The following is a 19,450-nucleotide window of genomic DNA, read 5'->3' on the forward strand; positions in this document are numbered from 1 at the left end:
AGCTGACACAGATTAAGGGCAAACTAGATTTCTCCACTCCACAGATTTTTGTTTAAAACACACACACACAACTTATCTGTTGTTTACAACATGTACACCCAAGGAGGGAAAACCCTGAAAACACAATTCTTTCTGCAGAGTGTGCGCATGGAGGCGCTTGCACACAACCGCCCCCCAACCATGCACTAAAGCTACCACTCGCTGAAGTCTGAAGCTGTAAGTTTTTCACTTCCAAAGGGATTTGAAGTTTTTATTGGACATGTATATTGCTTGAGGCATTTTACCTCTGCTAAATGTAACATCTGGTCAGTTTTGCTTTTTATACTTAGCCGCATCCGAGTTAAGATGACATGGGGTATGGTTTTATAGTTTATCTCACTTGGCTTTCTTTGAGCTATACTAGTAAAAACATCATTCAGTTGTGTTTGTTAAAAACAGATTTACATGATGAATTTTGCACCCTTTACTTAAGCTGTTTGGCTGTTTGATGTTCTGCACCGAGGGAACACGCATCTTGGCAAGTTTAAGAGCAGCTCAGTTCTTACGGAGTGTGTGGAGTTTACGGTCAGAGCACCAGTAAGACCCTCTTGCACAGAGACCTCTCACACTGATATCAAAGTCCCTGAAGTTCCACCATTCATTCCTTTTAATCTCTTCTATAGCAATTTTAAAGTGCTGCTATCAAGGAGAGCTAACATACAGGCCTCAAACTAATAATTCAGAATTCATTGTTTTAACCTCTGAACTTGAGAATCTAAAGCTTTCCATTGGACAGTCAGGGATCAGAAGAGTGAGAACTCCGGGTGTCTGACTAGAGGAAGAGCTTCCAGGAGAGAGAAAAGGAGTAAACGTGCTGTCCTCTGTGATGACTTCACACTTCTGCCCAGGGCCAACCAGCTTAGAGGATTGACTCTGGAGTCCCAGAAACATGAAGAAATGTAGGGTTTTGTGAACTAGAAAAGCAAGTGTTAAGAAGTCCCCAAAATGGATAACTAATAAGAACCTGCTGTATAAAAAAATAAATAAAATTAAATTTAAAAAAAAAGTCCCCAAAATGCAACTGCATCATTTCTAGTTTTCAACAAAAACACCCATTTTCTTCAGAAGCCAAGTCACTGTTGCAACTTTAGCATACAGCAAGCTTTGCAGACTTCATGGCCTGTTGTCAGTGTAATAGGTTTTTTGCTATTCCACAAATTTAAAGCTAAGTGATACTTAAGTCTGTTAGGCTAAAAGGTCTTGTTTTGTATAGAAAAGCAAAATATGTGACTTTGGAGATTTAGGCATAAGGATAGAGGAAGTTGAAGCAATTGCATATTCCAAGAATATTCCAGACCACAGCTATGACACTGCCTCACAAGGTTGAGCATGAAAGATACATCAACCTATTTTACTCACACTCCACCTCGTGTTAACACAGATGTTTGAAGAATAATTCTTGATTGCCTGGTGGGGAGAGAAGTTTCTGTTCCTAGCAAGCCTGATCTTTATTTTCCCCACAAATCAAGGCTGAGGGCTTGCAATTTCACACAGCAGTAACCAAAAGCCAGGCTGGAGCTTCAATCCCTTAAGAAGGTATTGTCCTGGTAGGGTTGTTGGTCACTTGACTTTTCTGGTTTCCAGCCAGAAGGACTGGAAATGGCTCTCAATTTGGCTGCAGCTTGGAAAGGGATGGTAAGAGAATTAATTTATACGATTAGGCAGAAAGTGGAGACTGATGAAGAGATTTAATACTACTTCACTACTGCCACCCCCTTAATGGTTTTCTCTTTTATTGTTTGTTATTATCTGAGGCCAAGACCCTGGTTTAGAGATAAGCAACACCCCTGGATCCTCCTCTGCCGATGTTGCACTTTCTTCTACTCACTGGTGGCAATAATTTTAACTCTATTCAGCATAGCAGTCATCGAACTGAAAAACGTTTTTCTAAACTCTGAAAAATTCTGAGCCTAAAATATGTCTGATCCCAATCGTTTTGCATAAAGGATCATAAATCAGAATATAAAAACCAAATACATTTTACAAAATAACATTTTCTGTTGTATGTTCCCCCCTTCTCTCTCTCTCTCTCTACGTATATATATTTAATGCTGGTTGTAATCCATTAATTTTGTCATTCACAGTTTGAGAACCTCTGTCCTAGATGTCATTAGCCCTTCGGTGTTCAATTGGAGTCAACGTTTCTAGCTTCTTGAGGGGGTCTGAAAAGTGTTAGTGCCAAGAGTTTACTGTCATTTTGAGGATAAGGGTTTTAAAAGCTACCCTTTAAGTTTGAAACATCTGACATATTGGATGGAGTTACAATTCAGCCTTCGAAGGAACAAAAACACTTGGGAATGTTATTACAGGTGTCTTTCAGTGGGAACTAGAACCTAGAATTAAGGTCCCTAAGGTACTTAGTCCTGCCATCTCTAGGGAAAGCAACAGGATTTGCTTTCAAGTCTGGTTCATGTCAGGTTCTGGGAATTGTATGTGTTGAGCCGTCTTTTACCCCTTTTAAACACCAGAGGCAAGACAACCGCATTTTAGACATAATAAAGACACTCATTTATCAGATTTACTAAAAATAAAAATATATCCAGTTTTGACAGTGTAATAGGAAGTAAATTTGCCAACAGTACTATTCTTCTCTCTCCACTCCTACTTTGTGTCTTAAAAGGTAAATCTTATTTGCAGGAAGATGCCTGAAGGGGAACCAAGCCTGTGATGGTGGCCAGAGATAAGTGAGAGTCAGATCAATGACACCTAGGGTGGTGACTGTCAGGGTTTACTGATGGGGAGGTTGAGAGTTAGTGGGAGGCAGGACTTTCGGGTTTTAAACCAGGAAAATCCCAGCAAAATGAGTTGGTCACCATAACACATCTTTCCTTCATGGTTATGGGGAAGTTTAAGAAAGTTTCTTTAAGCTTAAAGGGGAAGATATTTTTCCCAATAAAACCCAGTAATTTAAAGGAAAACATGAATCAAAATCTATGACTGGAAAGAAGACAGATTTTTAAAGTCAGAATTATGAAATTGGATCCATTTGTTCAAAAAAACACAAACCTGAAGTTCCAAAAAGAATGGTGATGGAAGGACTTCCCTGGCAGTCCAATGGTTAAGACTCCATGCTCCGCTGCAGGGGGCATGGGTTCCAAGGTAGTGTAGTTTAATTTTGTATGCGGCTGAATATGACTAAGGTTGCAGAATGGGATAGAAAAAGAACATTGGACACAGGGAGGACATGCCCCAGGTATTCCAGGCAGAATGCTGGGGGCTTTATCTGATCTCCTTTAATTAATCCTCACAATAACCTTATGAGGTGGATGGTGTTTATAGATGACCTTAATCTTAGATATAAATTTAACTGTTCATTCTAAAGAGCCAGAAGTTATTCCCATCCACTAACTGTGTGGCTAAATTTTGGGACTGGAAATGATTAAAAGTACTGCCATTCCTTTTACTGAGTGACAACTTATTAAAAAACAAAACAAAACATAAAAAACCCAACTAAGGTTGGTCTCTAGTGAATTCTACTAAATTGAGAGAATACGGCAACTTTCAGAAAGTTCTTTTACCCATTTGCCCAGAGAAGGTTTGTCTGGATTAATTTGTCACAGGACATGTTTAAATTCTACTTTTGCATGGACTCTCACCATACCTGCCACTCTTTCTTCATTTTTCAAATACACCCTGCATCCCCCCTACCACAGAGCCTTTGCACTCATGATCCCTTCTACTTGAACCCACCCCCATAACTATTTAATTCTTTAGATTTCTCAGTTTAAAATTCTCTTCCTGAGGGAAGCGTCCCCTAACCCCACAGTTTACACAGGGCACCCATTATATGCTCTCATAGCACTGTATTTTCAAAACATGTGCCATTTGTAATGCCACATTTGTGTGTCCAACCAACACCTTGCAGTTTAAAAATATTTTAAAAATATCCGAGGACTTCCCTGGTGGTCCAGTGGTTAAGACTTCGCATTTCCACTGCAGGGGGCGTGGGTTTGATCCCTGGTCAGGGAAGTTCCGCATGCCGGGAGGTGTGGCCAAAAAAACCAAAAAAACAATGAAGATATGAAAAAGGGTTGTAACATGACTGAAGCTTAAAAAAAAAATCTGAAAATATAAATTGTTCTCTAAACTGTTTGGTAAATCAGGTTATTTTCACCATTCCACAGTGGTCTCCACCCTGGCTCATATTAGTATCACCTAGGCAACTTTAAAAAAAAAATGATGCCAAGGTTTCATCCCCAGAGAGTCTGAAATAACTAGTCTGGGGTAGAGTCCCAGGATTTGTGTTTTTGAAAACTCCCAGGTGATTCTAACACACAACAATGCTGAGCCCCATTATTCTATGCTCTAGGAAGCAATTAAGATAGGACAGCTATTAGAGCTTTGGCAAAGATAGTTTCCTAGGACTTCAGGTCAGAAGACGTATTTTGATTAACAAGAGGTAAATATTTCAGAAGAGTCAGAAAGGAAATCACCGGTAGAACAAGTTCAACTGCTGGATGGTCATTTGTTGTGAAAATTTCAGAAAATCTTGATATTCTTACTTCTTCGAAAAGTTTAATATCCTATTTTACCAAGACTTAATTCACTGTTAAGCTTGGCAAACAGTATTTAAAGTGATTCTGGATGTGCTCATATGGTTGGCATGAGTGAACCCTTTTTAGAGAGGACAGTGGGGGCCCATACAAGTGAGAGTGAACAAATTAGCAGTAAACAGTAGCATTAGCATCAGAACACAAGTCTCCTAACTCTAGTCAAGATCTCTTTTCCACTACAGCATACAACTTCTTCCTATATGAACTCTTGCTATCCACTCAGGTAACATTTTTTTTACTCAGCTGGTTCCTTTCGATGGCCTAATTTGTTTAACTCTTTCATGTTTCCTGAATAAATCTAACACTTTACATTTACCTCAAAGTACTAATTTAGTTGCATCTCATCAAGTTTTGATATGCAGTACAATGGTTTCCATTGTCAGTTAACTTCTGGTTATTTAGCAATTTCCATTATTATTATTTAATTGAGTTAAGTCTCTCAGGTAAGACTTTAACACTGTACTGTATGGTACTTTAGTAGACTGTCTGAATATTGCTAGCTAAGGGAAAGTTAAAACAAATTATCATAATAGGGAAAGAGAGGGAATACTTCTAATCCTTTTTTCTTGTTATGTAGGGTGAGCAAAAGCACAATTGTAATATCTATAGGGTGAAGTCTTTTGGGTACCAGAGTTATCATATAAAAAATGAAGCAGTATTTGTAAAAAGTCAGTATTCCTGTGAAACTGGCAAGATCTCACATTCAGTATATAAAAAAAAAAGAGTTTACAGTGCTGGCAGAACTAGAAGCAGAGAAACCCCAGTTGTAATGAGCTCACCCAGTGCCCAGATCTTGGTTTCTAAATACTATTCTCCTAAAGAAACCAAGGCTCCTTGAAGAAATGACTGACTCTACGACTAGGGCAGGAAAAATACAAAAATACAAGATACTCCAGTGGCATCTTGTACTGTCACAAAATAAGTGCTCTAAAAACAAACAGATGAAGACATGTCGAAGAGACACATGAATCAACTTGAAAGAGCTCCCAAGGCCAAAGCTGGAACAATCTGTGTGACAAAATAATGTGGTATTGGATTATAACTCAAAGTGTTAAGATAAATATACATGAATCTGTACTGATATATATGTATGTATATAATATAGTAATATATGTTTGTGTGTGTGTGTGTGTGTATATTTACACACGACTTAATAAAGAAACAAACAGAAGAGACAAATCTTTCTTGCAGGAGAATTCGAAATAATAAGCAGGTATCTCCAACTCCAGGAAGGAAGTGGAGCATAATTCTCTCCTATTCCACCCTCCCTCCCCCAATATGGGCAAGACTTAGTGACTAGCTTCCAAATAGACCAGAGTAAGAAAAGGGGAAAAGAAAAATAACTTTAGACTGGAGACCTGACAAACACCACTTTAACCATGCAGTCAAGGTTAAACATCACCAATGACGTCATGGGGGCATCACATACCCCCTGATATGATATGAGGAGGGCACTTCACTTAAAAGGTATTTTTACCCCAAACTCTATAATCATGAGAAAAACACCGGACAAATCCAATTGAGGGACATTCTACAAAGTACCTGACCAGTGCTGTCAAGGTCATGACAAACAAGGAAAGATTAAAAAACTGTCAAAGGCCAGAGGACACTAAGAATACATGATGACTAAACGCAATGTGGTATCCTGGATTGCATCCAGGACTACAAAAAGGACAAAAGGGACAGTAGTGATAAAGTCTGGAGTTAACAGCAATGCACCAATGCTGGTTTCTTAGTTTTGATAAATGTCCTCTGGTAGTGTAAGACATTAATAGGGAACTGGGTGAAGTGTGTATGGAACTCTCTCTACTAAATTTGAAACTTCCCCGTAAGAGTAAAATTATTTCAAAATAAAACATTTTTTAAAAGTTTGGCACATGGGTCTCTGTAGCTTTTTTTCTTTGATATGTTAAGTCATTTCATGATTTGGTAATACAAAATGATGTCTTCTTTTTTATGGGGGGGGGAGGGGATGGTTGGTAGCCCCGACATTAACAGATTATCATTTTTCCCTCTGAGGGATACATGTGATATTTGAAGCTAGTGAGCATATAGTGTATCTCTCCCTAAACTACTGGAGGATGTGGAGACTTAGAGCTCAAGTTTATCAAGTTTATTGAATAGGAAAAGTAATCTTCTATAAGACTAATAAACTGGGACTAACAGGTAGTAGGGGCTGTTTCAAGGCATTTTTATTCCTTAATGAGTAATTTTACTTTCATGACAAGTAAGCAGCCTCAACAGTCACTATGTCCAAATGTGCCTCAATGGAGACGACAAATAAAACCTCAGACTCCAAGTCAAGCTACATCTTAACTTTTCTAGGGTACACTGTAGTAGCCTCTAATTCATGCAGGAATTTCAACCCCATGGAAAAGTTATTCAAGTAGCAATACATGAGAGGTCAAAAATGACCAGACCCTAGTTGTCAGTGCTAGGATGTCAGATATCCCAGGTCATATACATCAAGTTCACAGAGTGACAAAAGAAAATTCTCAGGAACTTGTTCAGAATTAGCTGATGGTTGTAAACATATTTCTAAGTTATACCTAAAGAAGTGACAGAGAACAAAAAGTTAAGTCAAAAACAGGGGAAAATCAGGGTCTAAACCTTGCTGTCAGGTCCCTGATGTTGCAAACACCTGTGAGGTTTGATCATTTGCTAAATGTTGGATTGGAGATCAAAACAAAAAGCAATGCAATGTATGATTTCATCTAAATGAATCCACAGAAAGAAAAAATAGAATAAGTGGCTCTCAGAGGCTGAGGAGAGTAGAGAATGAGGAGAGACTACTAAAGGATATGTGCTTCTTTTTGGCAAGATGAAAATGCTCTGACATTAGATAGTGGTGATGGCTGCATAACTGTGAATATAGTAAATTATGGGTGAATTTTATAGTATGTGAAATATATCTCAATAAGAAAAAAAGCAACACAAAAATAAAGGAATGCAAAATGTTCTTCTCTCCAAAATGGGGAATGTAGGAGTGTATAAGGGCCAATGGCATGGTCAAAACTGAAAAACTGGATCCCTTTTTTTTTTTTTTTAAAGTAATAAAACTTAAGGGAGTTCCGGTAGTCTAGTGGTTAGGATTCAGCACTTTCACTGCTGTGGCCTGGGTTCAATCCCTGGTCTGGGAACTGGGATCCTGCAAGCTGCATGGCACGGCCAAAAAAAGAAAAAAGAAAAAAAATTATAAAACTTAAGTAATGATAACACAGAATTACACCCAATAGCCCAAGACTAGTTCTTCTAGCTTAGAATCCTTTTGACTGGATCAAGTTTCCTTTTGACTGGATCAAGTTCACAGAGTGATAAAAGGAAATTCTCCTTGAATGGAGCCATTTGAAACAAAAAGATGTCAAAAACCCCAGAATGATAACTTGTTTGAAGAGTGGTCCTAGACCAGATAAAACTGTCTTTGGGTTAATTGTTGTAAATAATCTAGATTGTATTTTGAAATATATTAAAAAAGACAAAAACCAAATCAAAGATCTGTCCCACATCTTAGTGGGACAGTATGCTGATGTAGCAATGCAAACTTCTAGCTTTCTTTTTTTCTTTTTTCCATGAAAAATGTGACCTCCGTGTGAGTAAAGATTGTTTTGTTCACTGTTTTATTCCCTGCACTTAGAACACAGTAAATGCTCAGTAAATATTTGTTGAATGAACCAAGTTCATGATGCAGCCATGAACAGGCTTGCTGGTCTTTGTAAGAATCTAAAATGGGTTTATTTTGAAAATTGGCATCATGTTCTTTTTCTAGAAAGGGAAAAACTCTCATTTAAACTTATTGAGTAGCTATAAGTTAGCTGGTTTGAATACAGGCGTAAAGCACCTTAATCAGTGAACTAAACCTTAATTAATGAACCTCTTCCCAAAGTTCAAATGGGTGAAAGAGCTTTTGTAACAGCTTGAAGGAGTTGCAGCCATGTCAGCGCTGGCCATGTCACCTATTACTTTAAACCAAAAACAACCAAACCTTGCTTTCCAGTAAGAAAACTGTGAGGGAAACCCAAAAGGGAGGGGATATATGTGTATGTATGGCTGATCCATTTTGTTGTGCAGTAGAAGCTAACACAACATTGTAAAGCAACTATACGCCAATCAAAATTTAAAAATTAAAAAATAGGGCTTCCCTGGTGGCGCAGTGGTTGAGAATCTGCCTGCTAATGCAGGGGACACGGGTTCGAGCCCTGGTCTGGGAAGATCCCACATGCCGCGGAGCAACTAGGCCCGTGAGCCACAACTACTGAGCCTGCGCGTCTGGAGCCTGTGCTCCGCAACAAGAGAGGCCACGATAGTGAGAGGCCCGCGCACCGCGATGAAGAGTGGCCCCCGCTTGCCGCAGCTAGAGAAAGCCCGCGCACAGAAACGAAGACCCAACACAGCCAAATAAATAAATAAATAAATAAATAATAATAATTAAAGGTGCCAATAATTAAAAAAAAAAATAATAAATAAATAAAATAAAAAATAAAACACAAGAACAAAAAAGAAAACTGTGAACAGGGTAAGATTCATGACAGTGTTTTGCATTTCAGCTGGTATAAGTGTGGATCAATTATCCCACTTGGCTCATATTTTGCCATTAGGTAATCTTGCTAATCCCATCTAACGTTCTGTGCATAAAGCAACAAGTTATCCATAAATTACTTTGTAGTCTCCTCATCACACTTCACACTTATAGGTGAGATTTCAAACACTATTTCTGTTACTGTACTATAGACGTTTATAGCTGAAGATTTTTTCAACCCTTGAATTATTTTCCCCCCAATATTATTCTCTTTCCTCCAATCCTTACACTTGTCCACATCTAAAATACCCATGAAGAGGCCATCACTACCACCTGAGGTTCCGTCCTGGCTAGACCCCTGCAAACAACAGCCACGGATTTCCAAGAGGCAGTCACCACCTTGCTTCTCCATCCCCACCCACCACCCTTCACCCCTGTGAGTGAGTGCTGCCGACACCTAAAACTGCATCAGTCAGGAGATTCCTGGATCAGAATCCTCTGCACTTTTGATTCTGGCAGCTGTTAAAAACTCAATATAACACAGAATCAAGTTGCTTCTTCCAACTGAGGGTTCCCAGGCAGGGCCTGCAGCCAGACCCTGAAACTTTTCAGGCCCCATCTCTGATGACAGCTGCTGTCATACGCCTGTCACAAGACTTTCAGGACTTTGTTCTTCGAGAACAGCTTTCCACCCCTGTGCAGTGGGCTCAGTGGGCTCATGTAGTGAGATCCTGTATTGTGTTCAACTACATTCTGAAGAAGAACTTTTTATTGCTATGGAAAATTTTGTTCTTGTGCATCAAAAGTCTTGCCAAGTCTCTTAATGTGACTATTTCTTCAGAGATGGAAGCTAGAAGAACCCTTTGGTTATCCAGATACAAAATACAAGACTGCTTATTTGGGAGCAGCATGGCTTTCTTCATAATACATTTTGTAGGGTGATGGCCTACAAACAATTGAAATGGAAAGCCACCTGTAGAGACTACAACTTCATCAAAGAAGACAAAAAACAAAGCACAGCACAGCACTCCAATATCTGTCGGAGAAACAGAGGCCCAAACCACAGTTCATTTTATACTCACCAGAATGGCTTGAGTGAAGTTGAAGTTGGGGAAAAATGTGATTTTCACACATGGTATTGGTTTGGTTTTAGACCCACACCCACTTTTTAAAAAGTGTAATTTAGCTTTGGTTTCTTTCATTTTTTAGAAGACATCTTTGGGTTTCTTAAGCACTGGCAGCAATGATGATTTTAAAAATCAGTGGTAGTGGTAGTATCAAACTGAATTAGTGCCCCTAATCCAAATACATAGAGGGAACACGTGGTTATTTAAAATATTGCTGTTAGGTTTGTTCCTACCATGAATGCATTTCTAGTTGGTGTTGGAAAGAAGCATCCCCTGGACTTCAGAGAAGCTCTCCCACCCAAGCACAAGTGTCCTCCTTTACCCTCAAAGTAGCTTGCCTTTTCCAACTGCAGACACACAGGCAGGCAGGCAGGCAGACAGACACACACACACACACACACACACACACACACACACACACACACACACAAACACACACACACTCTCTCTCTCTCTCACTCTCTCCCCTACTTCAGAAGTGATTTTGATTAGACAGCGAGAAGCCAGACAGCACCTCCCAGAGATGGGCGCACATGCAGCAGCTGTCAAAAGGAGAAGTCACTTTACTTTCTTTTAAACTTGCAATGTTTGTCTTTATTTTGTTCTTTATATTTTGAAAGTGAAAAGAAATAGTATTGAGTCAATTTCTTTTTGTTTTTTTAAATATTTGTTCTATGTATTTACAAGCCTTAAAGTTGCTCTAAAGATTTCAAAAGTATTAAGAGTACTTTTCCCAGGGTAGCACTTTTTTTTTAAACAATTCTTGGAGTTCTCTGGTCCACAGCATTTCCTTCTGTTCCAAGGTTATGTATGTTTTGATTACTATTTTGATTTTTTTATTTTCTGAAGCAAGCTGAGAGGCAGGCAGAAAGATCTGATGCCAAAAAAAAAATAAAAAAATCTTTCTTACCTTGTTCACCCCAAACCTTCTGAAATCTGGACTAAATACTATGCTTTAAAACAAACGTGAGGTGCATCTGAAGGGGAGGGAAATTTATTTCTCTGCTTTTCTATTATACAAGTTGTTTACAGAAACTGCAAATTAAAAAATTACACTGGCATTTGCAGTCCTTAAAATAAATTAAAAGTTCTTAACTTTTTTTTTTTTGCTAAACAGATGTGTTTTTTTTTAAAGTATGAGTCCTCGTTTAAAAAGAAAAGATTAAAACAGAAAATACTTTCTATAAATAATACATGTATTTTGGTTTTAGTGCTCCCGCCCTCAGGTTTGAAGTTTACTTTTTTCCAGTACCTTTTTCCTCCATGATCACCTTTCTTTCTCTTTCCCCTCTCCCACTCGTGCACACGTGGGGGTTTCTGCGAGAATTGGCCTTGCTGCACTGTGATTGGCGAAGACGTGACACTTTTTATAAAAATACTTAAATTGTTTCTTTTGTTTCATTTTGTGTATTTGAAGTTTTAGTTATCCTCAGACTCCTCTTCTGCTTCCCGCAGCCACGTGAAGAATGCTGTGACAGATTTCAGGGCCACACCCTTCCCATTCTGCTCTGCAGGGTCCTTGCTGCTTTCCCATTTGTAGAAGGCATCCTCAGAGATCACCTCCTCGTCATACAGGCAATCAAAAAACATCCGTAGCAAATCTGCAAGGAGGTGAAAATAAACCATCAGTTTTGGGGGCACTGTAGCTGTGAGAAGACTGTACTTCCAAGCAGTGAACGGATGCACGTGAACTCCCCAGGATAAGAGCATCCATGACACTTCATCACACTCCCTCTTGATAGCATAAGAGCAAAACCATTTGTCTAAAGAAGGGGAAAAGATTTAAGCAGTCTAAACTATTTCCTATTCCTATTATTTTGTTCAATTTGAACTATTTTCTGATATTGCTGAGCTGTTTGATATTATGTAGTTCTCAACCTAAACACTTAAAAATTAAATACAAGAATACTTCTTTTTTTTTACTTTCTTCTTTATACATTTTGTTTGAAATTTTACAATAAAAATATACTATTTTTACAAATTTTGGGAGGAAAAGGCAGAATGTACTTTCCCCCCCTCTAATGTTGTTTTCAAAATGAAGAGTAATAATTCATATGAAAAAAATGGGTAAAAACTATCTCATCTGGATTTTATCCAGTGAAACGATAGTCGTTGTTTATTGTTTTCAATGCTCAGATGATCTGGGCAATTTTAATCCTCTGTTTTGCTCTCACAGTGGAAACTTAGCTTATATTGTTGTTCAAAAAAGAGACACTTATAGATAGAATGTCTCTTCAGTTACACCCTGAGGATTGTTTCAATCTTTTCCTTTATTTCCCAGAGGGATTTAACAGCACTAGCCAAGAAGGAAAACTCTGAAAAAGCTACAACCTAAGGAAATGCCAAAGAACTACTTCAGTGCTATCTCTAAAACAGCCAAATATTTACTATCCACTTTCACAAGTTTCAACTGAATTTTCAAGATTTAACACAATTCAGTTAATTTACCAGCATCACTAAGACTATGGTGTTCAGGTTACCTTATTTGTCTGGTTAGCCAGAATTAATCATAACTCGTAACTGAAAATTAGTCTAAACTGCCTTAATGTCTTTGTTGGGTATCTGAGGATTCTGAAGAGTATCATCCTCTTTCATTATTAAGACCTGTGTCAAAGAAGGTGAAAAACTGTACTGCACATATGCTAATGCCAAGGTGCCCTAGACCTGCATTGTCCAATAGGGTAGCCACTAACCACATGTGCCTATTTACATTTAAATTAAATGAAATTTATTTCCTCTGTCACAATAGCCACATTTAAGTGCTCAACGGACATATGTGGCTCATGGTTACCATACTGCATGACAGAGATACATTTCCATCATTGCAGAGAGTCTTATTAGCCAGACCTGCCCTAGAATGAGGATTAAATCTCTAATATAAACTAGTGTTCTTGTTATCATTTTCTCATAAAAGTCTAACACTTAAAAACGTTCAGGTCTATTAAAGTTATTGGTTATCTGAGTTTTTGTAACTAGTGATTCTTCTATTATCCACTCTTCAAGCCCATCCAACCATCTCTCATGTCTTGGCCTGGATCAATCTCACCCTCTGGTTGGGTTAATTGTAGCAAGAGGTAAACTTACTGGCAGGTTGATCAAGTTTTACTATTGATGCTTGTAGTGCATAAAGTGCTTGCAGTTCCTTCTCCGTATCTGAGTCCAGGTACTTGATTAAGATCGGCACTCTCTGCTTGATAACAGCAGTGTCTACTCGGAAGGTAGAACAGTCGGCTGGAGGTGATAGAAGAACTGAGCATTAACACACAGAGCCATTTTCAACTTTCTGAGTCGATAAGACACACAAGACTCTGCAAGGAAAGAGGAAGCAACGGGGTCCAAGGCAAAGATTTTGAAACCCAAAATTTTCTGAAATTCTTAATGGGATATTCTCCCTGAAACAAACAAACAAAAATACAGAGGTGGGGGATATATTTAGAGTGCGGGGTTCCCTCAAGAGCAGCACACTCAGTTCTTTATCTTTAATCGTAATGAAACAGGGACAGTGGTTTCATGACATTCTAAACTACAAAAGGAATTAGAAAGGAAATTAAAGTGACAGTTCATATAAAATCTTTTCACAAGGGTAAAAGAATTAAAACTGTTTTATTATTACTATCAGGATAAGGACTAACTGTGACAGTGGCAAACAACACATTTAATCTGAGCCTTCTGAGGAAAAGGCACAGTAAAAAAGGGGCTAAGAAAAGCATGCTCAGGGCCTGGAAGCATGCATGGTTTCTTGTTTTTGTTTTTGTTTTTAGCTTTATTGATCTTTGCTATTGCTTTCTTTGTTTCTATTTCATTTATTTCTGCTCTGATCTTTATGATTTCTTTCCTTCTACTAACTTTGGGTTTTGTTTGTTCTTCTTTCTCTAGTTCCTTTAGGTGTAAGGTTAGATGGTTTATTTGAGATTTTTCTTGTTTCTTGAGGTAGGATTGTATTGCTATAAACTTCCCTCTTAGAACTGCTTTTGCTGTATCCCGTAGGTTTTGGATCGTCGTGTTTTCGTTGTCATTTGTCTCTAGGTATTTTTTGATTTCCTCTTTGATTTCTTCAGTGATCTCTTGGTTATTTAGTAACGTATTGTTTAGCCTCCATGTGTTTGTGTTTTTTACGTTTTTTTCCTTGTAATTGACTTCTAATCTCATAGCACTGTGGTCGGAAAAGTTGCTTGATATGATTTCAATTTTCTTAAATTTACTGAGGCTTGATTTGTGACCCAAGATGTGATCTATCCTGGAGAATGTACCATGTGCACCTGAGAAGAAAGTGTAATCTGCTGTTTTCGGATGGAATCTCCTATAAATATCAATTAAATCTATCTGGTCTACTGTGTCGTTTAAAGCTTGTGTTGCCTTACTAATTTTCTGTCTGGATGATCTGTCCATTGGTTTAAGTGAGGTGTTAAAGTCCCCCGCTATTATTGTGTTACTGTTGATTTCCTCTTTTACAGCTGTAAGCAGTTGCCTTACGTATTGATCCCTTGAACATTATGTAGTGTCCTCGTCTCTTGTAACATTCTTTATTTTAAAGTCTATTTTATCTGATATGAGTATTGCTACTCCAGCTTTCTTTTGATTTCCATTTGCATGGAATATCTTTTTCCATTCCCTCACTTTCAGTCTGTATGTGTCCCTAGGTCTGAAGTGGGTCTCTTGTAGACAGCATATAGATGGGTCTTGTTTTTGTATCCATTCAGCAAGCCTGTGTCTTTTGGTTGGAGCATTTAATCCATTCACATGTAAGGTAATTATGGATATGTATGTTCCTATGACCATCTTCTTAATTGTTTTGGGTTTGTTTATGTAGGTCCTTTTCTTCTCTTGTGTTTCCCACTTAGAGAAGTTCCTTTAGCATTTGTTGTAGAGCTGGTTTGGTGGTGCTGAATTCTCTTAGCTTTTGCTTGTCTGTGAAGCTTTTCATTACTCCATCAAATCTGAATGAGATCCTTGCTTGGTAGAGTAATCTTGGTTGTAGGTTCTTCCCTTTCATCACTTTACATATGTCCTGCCACTCCCTTCTGGCTTGTAGAGTTTCTGCTGAGAAATCAGTTGTTAACCTTATGGGAGTTCCTTTGTATGTTATTTGTCGTTTTTCCCTTGCTGCTTTCAATAATTTTTCTTTGTCTTTAATTTTTGCCAGTTTGATTACTATGTGTCTCGGCGTGTTTCTCCTTGGGTTTATCCTGTATGGGACTCTCTGCGCTTCCTGGACTTGGGTGGCTATTTCCTTTCCCATGTTAGGGAAGTTTTCGACTATAACCTCTTCACATATTTTCTCGGGTCCTTTCTCTCTCTCTTCTCCTTCTGGGACCCCTATAATGCGAATGTTGTTGCATTTAATGCTGTCCCAGAGATCTCTTAGGCTGTCTTCATTTCTTTTCATTCTTTTTTCTTTATTCTGTTCCGTGGCAGTGAATTCCACTGTTCTGTCTTCCAGGTCTCTTATCCGTTCTTCTGCCTCAGTTATTGTGCTATTGATTCCTTCTAGTGTATTTTTCATTTCAGTTATTGTATTGTTCATCTCTGTTTGTTTGTTCTTTAATTCTTCTAGGTGTTTGTTCTTTAACTTTTCTAGGTCTTTGTTAAACATTTCTCGCATCTTCTCGATCTTTGCCTCCATTCTTTTTCCGAGGTCCTGGATCATCTTCACTATCATTATTCTGAATTCTTTTTCTGGAAGGTTGCCTATCTCCACTTCATTTAGTTGTTTTTCTGGGGTTTTATCTTGTTCCTTCAACTGGTACGTAGTCCTCTGCCTCTTCATTTTGTCTATCTTTCTGTGAATGTGGTTTTCGTTCCTCAGGCTGCAGAACTGTAGTTCTTCTTGCTTCTGCTGTCTGCCCTCTAGTGGATGAGACTATCTAAGAGGCTTGTGCAAGCTTAAGTATGCAGTTTTATTTCCTCTGTAAGTTAGCACTGGGACACAATCTTGTTTTTAAAAGCAGCTTCTATACTTTACAACTCTGATATTAAAACACCAAAGTCTTATGGTTCTATAGATACTGAAAATTATTTTAAAAATTTTAATGAAGACTTTCCACTTAGCCTGTTATTTTCCTTGGTAAAGAACATTGAAAAAACATTCATCTGAAAACACATTCATGTGACAGAAAATCTTAAACTCTGAAGCTATCTCTATAATGATAAAGACAGACCTGAAATTCTGAACAACTTTTGAGCTGACAGATTTTTTTTTTTTTTCTATTTCAGTGACAGAAATGTGGATTTCTATCTGAGACTAAGTTGATGATCTCATCAAGTACTGGTAAAAACTATATGCAGCTTGGAACATTTAGGTTTTCTACCAATCTGAATCCTATCCACCTATGTCTTACCATATAAAGTCAACATAAAGCAGGAGAAATAATTGGTATTTTCTTTCCTCATATATGTATTTACATATAATGGCTCTTCTGTTGAGATTAGTCCTTCATTGGTATTAAATAAGAATATTCAAACTGTTCTTTAGAACTCTTCAATGGAAGACAGGAGGCTTTGAATGTTGGAGGTGAAAAGTAAAGGAAAGGTCACATGTAGCAGAGTATAAAACAACCCAAGGAGCATGCACCAACTTCCTGTTGAACTGAGGAACACAAGGCACGCAGCAAATGCTCACATCTGGGCTCTCTGAAGGCAGTGCAGCTATTCATCCCCCTGCCCGAGACAGCCAGGCATTACAGAGAGACATGGTATCCATTTGGCACAGAAACTGAGCTTTACAGGGCAAGTTTGGAAGGCAATATAAACTCTGACCCATATCATCTCATCAGTAGTTGACATACGGGGGATTTCAGGTGTTAAGAGCTGCCTTCAGAAATATTACTTACCTATAATAGCTGCTTTACAAACGGCTGTCATTAAAGCTCTAAGGAATGTAGGTGAACTCATCTGGCTTTCATCTAGGTTAGCCTGAAATCAAAAGTAAATAGAATAGTTAAAGGTACCCTTGCACACCAGAGAAATTGTTTTCCCCTAAACCTGGCTTTGTCTGGCACTAAGGTCAGAGGGGATCATGTTCAACTTTCTTGTAAATATTAGTCTCCTAATTCACCAGAAAATACTGGGGCTATCGCCAGTTCTGTCTGAAAATGCTCTCAGTAGCAGTATTTCATTTTCAGAGAGCTTACTACTCCCTATCCTTTGCTCATTCAGTTAAACAGTGCTGTGTACTATATACATTCAGAAATGTAACCATTTAAAAGCATTTTCCCTTCTCAATAAATAAGCCATATTAAGATGATCTATCCAAATCTATAAAGTTGAAAGAACAACTACACCACAACTACACAGTATTTTAAAGCCTACTTTGCTCAGTAGTGTGCAACTATGTTTAGATGTACTAACACTGCTTTCTCATCTTAATTTTAATGTGACTTGGAGGTTAATTTCAAGCATTACCTCAAACAAACCCTTCAGGTGGTGGTGAGAAAACTATTACGCTTTTCTAAGGATGGCAAAAAAATGTATTTAGAGATAAGGTAAATAGAGTAAATGGGCCCCCAATTTATTTTTTAGTTTCTCTTAAGATCTTATCTTTTTGTTATAAAACACTACACTAGTATGGACACCCAGGGGGGGAAAGCGGGGGGGTGGGATGAATTGGGAGACTGGGATTGATATATATGCACTGATATGTATAAAACAGATAACTAACAAGAACCTGCTGTATAAAAATAAAATAAATTAAAATTCAAAGAAAAAAAACCCACTATACTAAACCAGGTGACTAGCAAAAGGAAAAGACAAACAAAAGCAGCCATTTCCTAGGCAGGTATTTCAAATATTTTCCAGAGTTTATACTCCTTATGCCTGTGAACAGAATTAATGCTTATCTCAGCTTCTTTTAATAGCATAGCATAGTATTTTCTACTGAAAGAGTCAGCCTTAAAACGACTGGCTAGGAAAAAATTAAAGATGCCATTTTAGACGTACGTGTTAGAAAGCTAAGAATTTCAAAGATATTTAGAGATCAGTTTAATGTTTATGAATTTTAGAACTGACACAGACTAACCAGCAGCTCTCTCTTTGTTGAATACCTAACCTCGCACATCACCTGGGAGGAACTGGCGGATTCCTGAGAGCAGAATTAAGAGTGGTTAACAAGTCAGATGGCCAGCTCTGCGGGACACTGGCAGAGCTGAACACAGAGGGCCATGATACCTTTTGTTACCAATCTTTTCCCACAGGACAGAAACATGTGGTGGCACTGCTGACAGCTAAGGCTGAGGATAGGGTGGGGCAAGAACTATGCATAAAAGATTTCATGATGATTTATTTGTTATAGCCAGTTGCTGGTATACCTCTTTAAAAAAATATACAGGCTGAAGCCAAAGCTGGTCTAGCCCCAGAAATTACTTCTGCAAAGTCTGAACAATTATTTTTGAAGAATAAATGAGAGAATAAAAACACACCATTACTTTTTGGCCCAACAATACTTTATAAACATGTTGTAGAGCTATTTCAACTGAATATCATTTGAAATCCCCAAGGATTAGACTTCAAGCAGAGTCTGAGAAAAATAAACAAATTAGCTAAATGTGATTAGATAATAAATAACACTTCCAAACCATCTGACTGTTTCTTCTGTTTTAAAGAAACAAATTGCGTATTTCTTCTACCAAATAAAGCCAAATACTGTAATTCTAACATTCAAGAATAGAAAAGACACGAAGAAAAGTATCAAGAACACTAAAGACTAAGCAAAGATGTTAACAAAAATGCACAAGAACAATAAGGAAGATGGGTCTGCTAATTGGAATTGATAAGCGAAATCAGATTATTATATAGTACCAGTATCAGACACAGAGCAACAAACACCTTATATGTACTGTCAGCTCAGTGACCATCACGTTTTTGTCTTCTTGCTCCTTTTTTAAAAGTCACCTTTATTAGGTATAATTTACATTCAGTAAAATTTACCCTTCATCTTCTATTTAAGGAGAATAACTGTTAGTCTGGAGTAGGCAGAATAAATACTAATATTTAAAAAATAAAACCCAACATGGACGAAGAGGTAAAAACAGCATCATTTTGCAATACATGAGAAATAGAAGAAATAAAAGACCAAACTGCTGAAATCTATGAAAAATCATGGAGAAGGAGAATGATGTTAAGTATGCAAACATTGACCTGACTTCTAAAACATAAAAGAAGGTGTCTGATGTCAATAATATACCAGAAAGCCTGATGCTGATTCTATGCTAAAATCTATA

General features: G+C 37.9%; 1 protein-coding gene across 12 annotated transcripts in view; it reads right to left on the minus strand.

Annotated features, from left to right (window-relative positions):
• Positions 1 to 10,797: 10,797 nt before the first annotated feature.
• EIF4G3 (eukaryotic translation initiation factor 4 gamma 3) overlaps positions 10,798 to 19,450 on the minus strand; it is a 399,095-nt gene continuing 390,442 nt past the window's right edge. For all 12 annotated transcript variants that reach the window (XM_059915394.1, XM_059915429.1, XM_059915351.1 and 9 more), the window contains 3 exons: positions 17,066 to 17,147; positions 13,320 to 13,466; positions 10,798 to 11,836 (listed from right to left, as the gene is read on the minus strand). In XM_059915394.1, the coding sequence (XP_059771377.1) occupies positions 11,655 to 11,836; positions 13,320 to 13,466; positions 17,066 to 17,147 (411 nt within the window). In that variant the 3' untranslated portion in view covers positions 10,798 to 11,654. The remainder of the gene's footprint in view (positions 11,837 to 13,319; positions 13,467 to 17,065; positions 17,148 to 19,450) is intronic.

The sequence above is a fragment of the Balaenoptera ricei genome, chromosome 1 (assembly GCF_028023285.1).
Source record: "Balaenoptera ricei isolate mBalRic1 chromosome 1, mBalRic1.hap2, whole genome shotgun sequence".
Taxonomy (NCBI): domain Eukaryota; kingdom Metazoa; phylum Chordata; class Mammalia; order Artiodactyla; family Balaenopteridae; genus Balaenoptera; species Balaenoptera ricei.